Source organism: Uranotaenia lowii, chromosome 1 (genome assembly GCF_029784155.1).
Source record: "Uranotaenia lowii strain MFRU-FL chromosome 1, ASM2978415v1, whole genome shotgun sequence".
NCBI classification, from domain to species: Eukaryota; Metazoa; Arthropoda; class Insecta; order Diptera; family Culicidae; genus Uranotaenia; species Uranotaenia lowii.
Genome location: NC_073691.1, coordinates 215,474,489 through 215,485,722, shown reverse-complemented (window position 1 = coordinate 215,485,722; position 11,234 = coordinate 215,474,489). Strand labels below are relative to the sequence as shown.

The 11,234-nt window shown below is 37.7% G+C and overlaps 3 protein-coding genes across 3 annotated transcripts; all 3 read right to left on the bottom strand.

Moving 5' to 3' along the window:
• Positions 1-2,338: 2,338 nt before the first annotated feature.
• LOC129739886 (uncharacterized) lies at positions 2,339-3,593 on the bottom strand. The gene is made up of 2 exons (XM_055731428.1): positions 2,530-3,593; positions 2,339-2,471 (listed from the first exon to the last, which is right to left on the bottom strand). The coding sequence occupies exons 1-2, from the start codon at positions 3,499-3,501 to the stop codon at positions 2,412-2,414; spliced, it is 1,032 nt and encodes a 343-aa protein (XP_055587403.1). The 5' UTR covers positions 3,502-3,593; the 3' UTR covers positions 2,339-2,411.
• Positions 3,594-4,219: 626 nt separating this feature from the next.
• LOC129738396 (uncharacterized) lies at positions 4,220-5,365 on the bottom strand. Its single transcript, XM_055729576.1, has one exon. The coding sequence runs from the start codon at positions 5,363-5,365 to the stop codon at positions 4,220-4,222; it is 1,146 nt and encodes a 381-aa protein (XP_055585551.1).
• A 4,196-nt stretch (positions 5,366-9,561) lies between these two features.
• On the bottom strand, positions 9,562-10,674 carry LOC129738395 (uncharacterized). The gene has a single exon (XM_055729575.1). The coding sequence runs from the start codon at positions 10,672-10,674 to the stop codon at positions 9,562-9,564; it is 1,113 nt and encodes a 370-aa protein (XP_055585550.1).
• Positions 10,675-11,234: the final 560 nt, after the last annotated feature.

Below are 11,234 nucleotides of genomic sequence, written 5' to 3'. Positions count from 1 at the left end.
CAGATGAAAATTATCAGATCTTTAAAACAAATTTATAAATCAAGATTCAGAATATAAGTTATGGTTTGTGTTGCAATTTGAGACTCCAGCTGAAGTTCTCATTTTATAGTGGTTGCTTATTAATTTCGTCATAATTTGATTGAAAATAATACCAAAAACAATAATAATTTGAATGATTTCTGAAAATATCATTTGATTCTGAAAGGTGTAGCAAAGCACACCGGGTCAGCTAGTTAATTATAAAATTGAGGGTAAAACAGCCATAACTCCAGTTTTTAATCCGTGCGGTGGCTCAAATAGGCTTCGTTGGGTTTCTTGGAAAAAAATCACACAAGATACGTCCCATTTGATTCAAAATTTTGAAGCCCGAACGTGCTTTTTTTCTGAATTAAAAGAAAAATTTAGGGGAATTGAGAGTTAAAACAGTCATAACTGCTGTTTCCAAAGCGTGCGGTGGATCAAACAGCCTTCATTAGATTCCTCGGTAAAAATCACACAAGATAGGTCCTATTTGGTTCAAAAATTTCAATGCCGAATATGCGTTTTCTTAACTATTCGAAAAATGTTAAAGAATTGGGGGTAAAACAGTCATAACTCCATTATCTGAAGCTTGTGGTAGCTCAATCAGCCTCAATTCGATTTCTTGAAAAAATCACATAAGATTCGTCTTCTTTGGTTCAAAATTCAGAAGTCGGAACATGATTTTTTTTCAAAAATAATTGAAAAATACAAGGGAATTGAGGGTAAAAATAGGCATTACTCCATTTTCCGAAACGTGCGGTGGCTCAAACAGCCTCCATTCGATTTTTGAGAAAAAAAAATGCACAAGATAGGTCTATTTTTTTCAAATTTTTCAAGTCTTAAAAAGGTTTTTTTTCTGGATTGTTTAGGTTCAAAAAAGATTAAAAATGTAAATCTGACAATTGAAAAATTTTCAGGGATATTTATCTTTACGTGTCTGCAACACTCAAACCTTCTTTATTCTCCCCTAATCAAGGCTTAATCCCCCAGAAACTTTTCATAAGTATAAGTATAAGTAACATAGTATAACTGAAATTACTTCACCGTGAATCAAGAAAAACAAAAATTTTCTGTTCGGTTCATTTTTCTTCTCGTATTAGGATACTTCATTTCCGACTTCCAAAACAGAGAAACCTGTCACGGTCGCCAAATGTGCAGACTGGTCCGAAGCGACGTTCGGAAGTAATACCCGTGGCCCGCTGGGCTGCTCCCAGCCGGGGGAACTACGCGATGAATCACTTGGCTCGCTCACCCGGTCGCGCTCGCAGACTGACTGACCGACCGGCATGCACGCTCGTATCGGATGACCAAGTGTCGGTTAAATCCATACACACACACCAATATTTTAATTCACTATTTATACTTTTGAAAAAATCTCCCTTCCCACAGCACCGGAAATATGTTATCAGAATGTGTCACGCTAATCACTCCTTCCTAGTAGGTATTCTTAAATAAACCAGGAATCACTTCGGCAACTTCCGCCGTTCACTTATTGGAACATTTTCCAATAGTTTTTCTTAATTTCTTGAAAAAAATCTTAAATTGAACTAAAATTGTCGATGAAAGTAAAGAAAAATGCGTGCGTCGCCAAAAAGTCATGGCCTACTTCTCGATTGGTACCAGTTAAAATCGTGTATTTTGAACCAAAACAAAAATTGAACTCATAAATGACAAAATGTCTTACTAGTCGATTTGGATTATCATTTCTACAACGATTTCATGTTAGCTGGGCTTAACTTTTCTGTTTGTAAATGATAGAGAATCTAACGGAGATCATTTCATCAGAAGCTCTAATATCAATAATATTCTTGTTTTAAAATATATTTTTTATAAATTAAACGCGGAATCTGTCTGTGTTGCTAGGATCTTTTTATGAACAAAGAACGCTCTGTTTGAGGCGTTGTAACTATTTTCTCGCTAATCTTACCGCTTCACCGTCAGCGGCAAAGTTGAAGCTAGAGAATTTTTCAGTAAGCTCTATACATATATAGGAGTTTCATTTGCATTGCTTGAGACAAAATATTCCTTAAAACCCAAAAAAAATGACATTCTCCGAACATAGCGTTTTCCATACAAAATTTAAAATCTAATTTCGAACACCTCAATCTCGTTTTAAAACTCTGCTTAAACTCTGTTGTTCGTTTCGATCAAAACTGAAACTCTTTGAGCCATAAAGTTTTTGAAATTCGAGAAAACTAAAAATCGATACAACCTTATGGACACGCTATGTTTAAGTTAACTGATAATCAATGACAAATTATTTAATGATTTCATTGAGGTGTATTTTAGGAAATTTCTAATACATAATGTGCTTTTGTTATAACTTTCGCCTTGATTTTTTTATAAGGTTTTTGAATATTTTTACTATTGCTTCCTGTTAGGCATACTACTTATTCTGCAGCACTTCTCTGATTGAGAATGGAAAAATATGAAAATGATGCTTTCATTATCTGAAAATCAAAAATAAATTCATTAAATTTGAGATTGTAGTTCAAACAAGCCACTTACCTGAACAAAAGTAGACAAATCTATGGGAAAAAAATAGGCATGTAATGCTGCCGATTCTTGTGAGTTTGCCAGCATAAAAGAAAACAATTTCTGATTCGATGTCGACAGAATGTACCAATCCAACTCATAGATTGCTCGAGTCAGGCTTTCATTGGCCACTATCAGATAAGTTCCTATAGCGCAATACATCAAAGAAGTTGAAGCGGTGCTGATCATCAGAATGGTGATGGATGAAAATAAGTTGTTCGACACAGCATTCATGGACATAGCAACAATTGATCCAATAGAAAAGAAGGAAACAAAGAACATCCATCCAAATTTATCTTGGAAATGGGACATGTAAGTTTTAACCAGACCATGCAGTCGAATAATTTCCATCAGCTCTTCCGTTAAAATCTCTTCCGAGGTCGTGGGATCAGCTATTAAACCATTGAATTTTTTGAGAATCAACTTAATTGCATCTATCTGACAGCATGCAACTAAAATTCCGAATAAGTTGATTACAAATTGAAACACCGCTGCGTGTACGGAGCTCAGCAAAACAAAGTTCTGATAGATTGTATTGACAGTGTAGAATAACCCGGAGTCACTGGCCAAAAATGGTAATACTGCTGGCAATGGTAAACCGTATTTCCGAGGATCAGGTAATATGAATGCCGTCGTGCTGTACATTATACCGGTTGATGCAACCAGAAAGTAGTAAACTTTTACGAAAAAAATGCTCCGATGAAAGTAGTTATCAAAAAGGTGCGTCAGCTCATGTTTTATGTATGGGGTTGCAGAGTTGCGCATTTCTTCCACAATATCAAGCCAGGACTGACGATCAAGATGAATATTAATTATAGCAACCGCCAGTTCTCCAATCGTAAATATAGCTGCCACGCATTCCGTCATAAACTCTATCGTGTCCACATGGTGCGCTAGAAAATACGAAGCAAAAAACACGTAAGAGGTCATCGAACCGATTGGCATGAAGGACCATATAGTAGGCTTCCAGGTTTCAGAGAAAATGTCAACTCCGACAATGAAGAGACATCGACGGCAAATTATGAAAGCTTTCTCGAACTCCGTATTGTAACCCATCGCTAAGCACTGTTAAACCTTAGGTTTCAGTTTAGGGTTTATATGCATTGTTTCGCTCACGTTATACCGATTCTTGGTGGTTGCGAATCTTACAGCTGCTTAATGATGAGTTAAATTGTTTTTTTTTTGCGTTAATCTACGCCAAATTATATTCATTCTAATTTGATTTAAATTAAATATGCAAATTTCTTTGCATTTTATAACCAATAAGATTACGCATAATTAACTATATGCAGCGCGTGTCCTACTTCTATGACGCAGGAATCTCCATGCAAAGATCTGTGATATCAAAGATTGGTACCGATTTTATAGATAATTTTATTCAGAGGTTTTTTTTCCTTTATTTGAGAGAGCTTCTTTTGTTTTACTATAATGTTAGGATTAAGTTAACATTTCACAACTTGTACAAGTTTTACCAAGTCACTTTAAATCCCAAATGTATTCTTCATCAAAACATTTCCAACTTGCATCAAAATATTTGAAACCTATGGGACGTGAAGGTGGAGAGTAAATAATAAAAACAGCATTAAAATTATTAGATATACTTACAAAATAGTGTCCTTCTATTGCTTTTTATTGAGAATCGAAAAGTAGGAAAATGAGGCCTTCATAACCTATGGATGAAAACTTTTGAAGAGAGCTTGACGTTATACTGGCTTTGTTTACTGACCTTGACGAAAGTGGCCATATTCAGTGGCATCAAGTATCCGTGCAGAGCAGCGGGAGTCTGCGCATTTGCAAGAAAAAACTTAAACAACTTCCTATTGGGAACGGATAGCTCGTACCAGTCAATATCGTAAATAGTGGCCACAAGATCTTCGTTCACGGCAATAAGATAGATGCCACAATAGCAATTTATCATAATGCTTGCAAACGCGACCAACATTAGGCAGGAGCTCGAGGAAACAATGTTGCCAGCTGCCACATTGAGACACATGGCCACAACGATACCACAGGTGAAGATCATTGCCAGGTACATGATGGCAAATTTGCGCTGGATTCTCGAGATATACGCTCGAATGACGGCATGCAGACGTACGATTTCGATCAATGCGGTTTTCAAGCTTTCCTGCGTTGTATCTGGCTCGGCAATCAGACTGTTGAAATTCCTAATCGTGATTTTAAACGCATCAAGCTGACAACATGCGGCAGTGATGCCAACAATAATAGCAGCAAATTGAGCTACAGCAATATGAGCCGAAAATATAATTATCCCATACTGATAGATGACATTCAGAGAATGAAACAGTTCCGATTGTGCATCCATAAATGGGAAGATCAAAGGTAAAGGTAACCCAAATTTACGGGGATCTGGTCGCATGAAAGAAATAATGGCATAAACCGAGGCAGTTATCGCACATACGCTGTAGTAAATATTAACAAACACGTAATTTCGATGGAAATATTCGTAAAAGAGTTGTGTAAACTTTTTTCCATCAAACAACAAGGCACATTCCTGTGTACTTTTGATTATTCCGAACCATTCCTTGCGATTGCGAATAAACTCCAGAACTGAAAATGCCATATCGGCAATCGATATGGCTGCTGAAACACTTTCTGTTAAAAATTCGGTTGAGTCGACGTGATGCATGATGAAATGAACGGCCATCATGGGGTACGACACCAAAATCAAAATCGTCGTATAGCTCCAAATATTTGGTCGCCAATCGTCTCCAAAGATGTCAACTCCAACAACGAACAGACACGTACGCAACACGCTGAGTGATTTTTCAAACTCTGGATTTTCGGTCATCGTGAACCGTTTGCTAGATTGCAGTATAGAATGACTCTAGCGGTTTTCGAGTGAGCAAAGTAACTGCTCCAGCCGTGAAAAGGTCTTTAAAGAAACCTTTTTTTGCTACAACACATTCAAACGCTTCGTACAGTCGTGTAATTATAAGCCTAGTTAATGGATCCGATAGGACATTGCCTTAATAACAGACTCTTGAAGTTATTGATAAATAATTTATATCCTTTTGAAAGTAAGGACGTAATTTTCATTAGCTATAATAGAATCAAGGTTAAACTGATGCAACTATGTCGTAAATATGGTGCTTGATTATGTCATTGTTACTACATTTGTCCTTTCATATATCAAAATGTTGGTATTTATTCAATATGCCTTCTAGAGCTTTCGATAAGATGGTATAGTTGAACGTTAGCTGTTCTTAATGGATTTTATTACATCATCCTACATGCTGGCCATTGCCTGAAACCCGAGAACTTGTTAAATACATTAAGGGTCGCAAAAAGTACAATTCGAGAAATGCCAAAATTCGGCAGCCTATATCTTGGCACAACTACTAAAACAAATTCTACAAAACAATAATTTTTGAATTGTTTGTTTGATTTTGTACAATATGATTCCTCAATGGCATTATCATGCAAGTGGTATTTTTTTAAAATGTGACACAGTTCATGAATTACTGGAACCTCTTTGAGACAATTTGTAGCCCGAACGGTATTTTTACAAATTTGTATGGCTCATGAGTTCCGTGAACGGAACGTAATGTGGTTAAACATGGTCACATCAATGATCAGCGGTTATAGTGCCTTTAATAATGTCTGTATGTATGTAGAGAATCCACCATGGGTGCACGGATTAACCGCAATTTCGCCAGATTTTGCTAGATTTCAGGAGTAATGAACCGTCACGAGAACATTTCAAGAAAAAAACGAGACACAGTCGAAAAAAGCGGGATATTAAAAAAAAAACATTTTGTAGAAAATTGGGACTTTTTCTGCTTTTGCGGGACGCTTGGCAACCCTCAAGATATCAGCTGTTTCATATTTTTGCCAGTATGTCTGGTTGTAACATTTTCGTCCTAAGCAATGTTTTTCAAGAAAAATTCAAGTTGTTAATTTTTTACTTTATTATCTCTTATGTTTGGTTCAGTATTGAGTAGTAAGAAAAAGACGCTCTGATAATCTGAAAAAAAAATCCAAGTTATTTTGGAAATTTGAAGAATAAAAAAGAAATCAATACCGTAACAAACGTGTTCATATTCAAGGGCATCAGTACTCCGTGCAGTACAGCAGAAGGTTGTGCATTGGCAAGCAAAAGTTTGTAGGTTAGTTGATCCTTAATGGGTAGTTTGTGCAAATTTGATAGATGGCTTCGGTCAGCTCATCGCTGACCACTTTAAGCTTGTTCCCAAAGTAGCACTGAATCAGTATCGTCGAAAATGCTGCCAACATCAGAGAACTGACCGATGAAAAGATGTTCTCCGACACAACGTTCAGACTCATGCAGATGATTCCTTCGCTGTTTGCGAACGTTCCCAAATAAATGTAAGCATATTTGCGTTGCATCTGTGAGATGAAGTCTTTTGTGGATGCATGCAGCCGGATGATGTCTATTAAGGTATCCCTTATAGAATCCGATGAGTTGATCGGGTCGTTTATCAAACTATTGAAACGATTCACTATCAGTTGTAATGCACCAAGCTGACAGCAAGCTGAAATGATCCCAGTCACAAGGATTGCGGTCTGTGCGAGAAGAACGTGCTGCAGAATTACAATTCCACTGTTTGGTGTAGGAAATTGATGGTTAAAAATCCCAAATGCTCAGGCTTCAAAAACGGAATAACACAACTTGTTACTGTGTTACACAAGCAATAGGAAGCCGTATTTTTCGGAGTCCGGCATAATCAAAGCAAGCGCCAGATACACACTTAATCTTTTCTCCTGTGGTCGGGACGATTTTGTCCTGTATTTTCAACAGCTGAAATTACAGGACAAATCTCGGGACAGAAAAAGTGCTCAGGAATACAACTGTCAAATTGGCCTGTATGCTCGAATCCGTGTTCTTCTGTAATTTGCAGGACTTTTAAAGTTTTTCTGTGCGTTCGAAACGGCTTTCCCCTGGGATTTTCTGTGAATTTAGACATCCTCCCCCTGCTTCTTATTTCTTTTTATAATTAAAAAAAACACAATTGTCACAAAAAATGAAATTTATTTTTAAATATTTTTATCAACGTATTACACATTTTTACGTTCCGAATTTAAAAAAAATGCAACACATAAACAACCGCAACAGAACATACAGGCGGGACACTTTTTCTGTAAAAAAAATATTTTGATGTAATATTCACTAAACGCCTGTTGACGGTGAAACCTACCGATGGCCGTGAAAACCTGGAATTCAAGATCTTGCGTTCCGGGGCCATTGTGAGCAAGCCGATCAACCAAAATACCAAAACGGAGGAAGGAATCTTGGGCCCGAGTTAAACTAGCCTCGTTCGAATAGCGCTCCTGTTGATTATCCATAGCTGCATCAGTAATTTTCCCGGTCCCGGTTGCCCATAAGCACCATACTAATTAGGTTGTGCTGTTCACCGATTTTACTTTCATCCAAGAAATTATAACTATATACGCGAGTACCGGCCACTCGATTGAAATAAAAACGGTACATGCAAGAAAAAGCGTTCCTCGATTTGCACTGGTGTGAAAGAGATGAAACCAAAACAATCGCAAAAAAAAGCGCGAAAGAAAACGGTTGACAGCTGAAGTTTCCACGTGCTACAGGACGATTGTTCGAGTGCCTGTGCATTCATGGAATTTTTGTCCCAGATTTCAGAAAAAGTCGAGCATCTCGAGATTCGGGAGGGTGCCCTTTCGAAGCTCGTATGAATCAACCAGTTTCCCTAAGGTTCGGAGAGTCATTATCCCGAGGAGAGAAATTGCATTCTTAGTGTGTACATAACAGTTGATCCGGCGTAGGTGATATAGAAACACTTGACGTAGAGAAAATTTCCATCAAAGTAGCTCTTGAACACATCATCAACCTGTTGGCCTTCAAAGCGTTTGTTTTGATTGAAAATTGACTCCACAAAGAGCAGCCAGCTTTGATGATTGATCGAAAACTCCAGCACAGCAATTACGCCAAACATATGAACGCACATGGAACAGACGCCGTCTCCGATCAACTCAAGTGACCGAGCTTGAAGAACAATGTATCGAAGGCACATGATTGGCAGAAAGACCATCAACCCAAAGGTAGTCAATGCATATCCGTTAAAACGCCACCTAGTCGAGAAAATGTCGATTCCTCCGACCCTAAGCGACCAACGAATGATGGCAAACGAAGTTGTTAGACCGCTGACATTTATTGTCGAGCTGTCGGAATTTCTTTCTGGCGGCGGTTGCTCGATGGGAGCTGGTTTAAAAATATAAGGGATGTATTTTTGCAATTGTCAACGGGAAAACACGTGAAGATAATAACAAGTCAAAGCAGTGGAAAGTTACATTGAGGTTTGTGCTGTTTGAAGGACAAAATATCGACACTCAAACCAACTACTATTGTACCTCAAAACGCGTCGAGGTGTTGGTGACCGCGAAATAAAGGTCAACTAGATTTCGTAGAATGACAGATCAAGTGGAAAGCTCTTTAGTTAACCATATTTATGAGAACTCATTCAAAACACAACGAACATTCCGAATATTTTTTCGAGTTTGAAAACTCTTCCCAGAATAAAGTCTCAACATCCTGAAGTCTCAACATATGTATTTTTTTACCAGTTTTTTTTTAGAAAATCTGTATTCAAAGAAAATTCAAGACTAACCACATTTTTTTGAGGAACTGCTCACAGTGTCCGTAGAAAAGCAAACACAGATATTCCTTAACAGTTAAGCACCTATATTTCAATGTAAAAACTAGAATTCCTCATCCTACATAAAGTGGTAATGACATAATGTTAAATATATAGATATCGCATTTTTATTTCAAATCAAATCTCAGAATGTCACCGATGGATTTAAAACAGTGAACTATCCCAAAAACCTTCAACGTGAAGGGTAAACGAGCTACTCAAAATTCAGCCTACTTGGATCCGTGTTGATCTTCAATATCCCTACTGACTCAGTACAGAAAAATATGAAAATGACGCCTTCATGATCTGAAAATATGAAAAAAAAAAAAACGCAATATTTAGTTGAAAATTGACGTTCTCAAAAAAATATTCTAAAATTGTATTGATCGATTACCGAAACAAATGTGGCCAGATTCAGTGGCATTAGAACTCCGTTCAGCTGCGTTGGAAGTTGAGCGTTGGCGAGAAAAAATTTAAACGTTTTCTGCCCCGTGATCGACAGTTTGTACCATTCGATGTCGTAGATAGCTTGATAAAGATTTTCATTGACGATCAGCAGCCGGTTGCCAAAGTAACACTGCAAAAAAATGGTTCCAAAGGCCGCCGCCATATGTGAACCGGTGGAAGAAAATATGTTTTTCGAAACAACGTTCAAGCTCATGAAGACGATTCCTCCGCAGGTGGCGAACAAGAACAAATACACTATCGCGAAATGTTTTCCGATGCGACGGATGAAGTCTTTCGAGTGTGCATGAGCTTCGATGATTTTGTTAAGCGATTGTTCAAGGGCTTGCGGTGAATCTTTCGCACCTCGAATACGCTCGTTGAAGTCTTCCAGCATGAGTCTTACCGCGTCCAATCGACAGCACGCTGACATCACTGCCGTAACGAGTGTGCAACATTGAGCCAGCAAAATGTGTTGCGTAACGAGCATACCCATGATCTGATGCGTTAAGTTGACGGGATAAAAGAGGTACCCCTCAGGGTTCATGGAATAAATTGATGTGGCAATTGGTAAATTGAATTTCCTCTCATCAGGGAGAAGTGCGGCCATAATCGTGTAGGAGAGAGTAGCCGAAGCGTAGATCACGTAGAAAACTTTAGCATACTTCACATTAAGATTGGAATAGTCGTCGAACAAGCGCTGGACTTTTTCCACGGATGGGAACAAACGATGACTATTATGTATTTCATCCATGATATTTCGCCATTTCTCTCGATGTACAATGAGCTCGACGGTTCCGAAAAATGCATCCACCACTGTGATCAACAGAGCAATAGCCTCTGCCAGTACTTCCAATGAATCGACGTAAAGTCTAATATACTGAATGGCACTTAAGGGATAGGTTATCAGCAGGGTAAACACTGCTATGGTCCACAGATTCGGACGCCAGTATTCGTCGAACATATCTACCCCTGCGAATGCTAGAGATCTGCGGCAGATTTTGAGGATAATGCTATAATTGTCCATTTTTGGTAGTAGCTTCTTGCAGACTCAAGACTGACTTCAGTACAAATACTTCTGCTACTTATGTCTCAATAGCGAGGCAAGTTGATACTATGAGCTCATAAAAATGATGGATTTAATTTCTATCTTCCAGGTTTCAGTAGACGAGCAGTCTTTATTATAGTTTTTCATTTTCGTTTAATTACATACTAGCGGAAAAACTAAAATTAAATCTGATTGGACTTTATTATATGTTCGTTTATTTGATGACAGATTTTTAAATCCCTTCATTTGCGATTCGTTGTAATAGTTTAGTAGCATAATTATTTATTTTTAACTATAAAAAAAATTTGTACTGTAAGCTTAAAATCCAAAACATTTGACAAGAAAAATTTTCAATTTATTTTCCTACATTCAATCTTCGGGAAAACAATCTATCAGCTTCAAGCAAAATCGCCGACAAATTTTCTTTATAATAGCCGAAGCACGTGTGTCTAATAACTGTTTATGCAGGAATTTATTCAGCAAAAGCTATTATAAGCCATACTCGCTTGAAGAAGAATATTCGATTCGATAATTTGCTG

Coding starts and splice junctions, on each gene's coding strand:
- LOC129739886 (XM_055731428.1), bottom strand. CDS start 3,501: ATGCCAATCGGTTCGATGACCTCTTACGTGTTTTTTGCTTCGTATTTT. Junction 2,472..2,529: donor ATTTGTCTACTTTTGTTCAG/GTAAGTGGCTTG, acceptor TTTGATTTTCAG/ATAATGAAAGCATCATTTTC.
- LOC129738396 (XM_055729576.1), bottom strand. CDS start 5,365: ATGACCGAAAATCCAGAGTTTGAAAAATCACTCAGCGTGTTGCGTACG.
- LOC129738395 (XM_055729575.1), bottom strand. CDS start 10,674: ATGGACAATTATAGCATTATCCTCAAAATCTGCCGCAGATCTCTAGCA.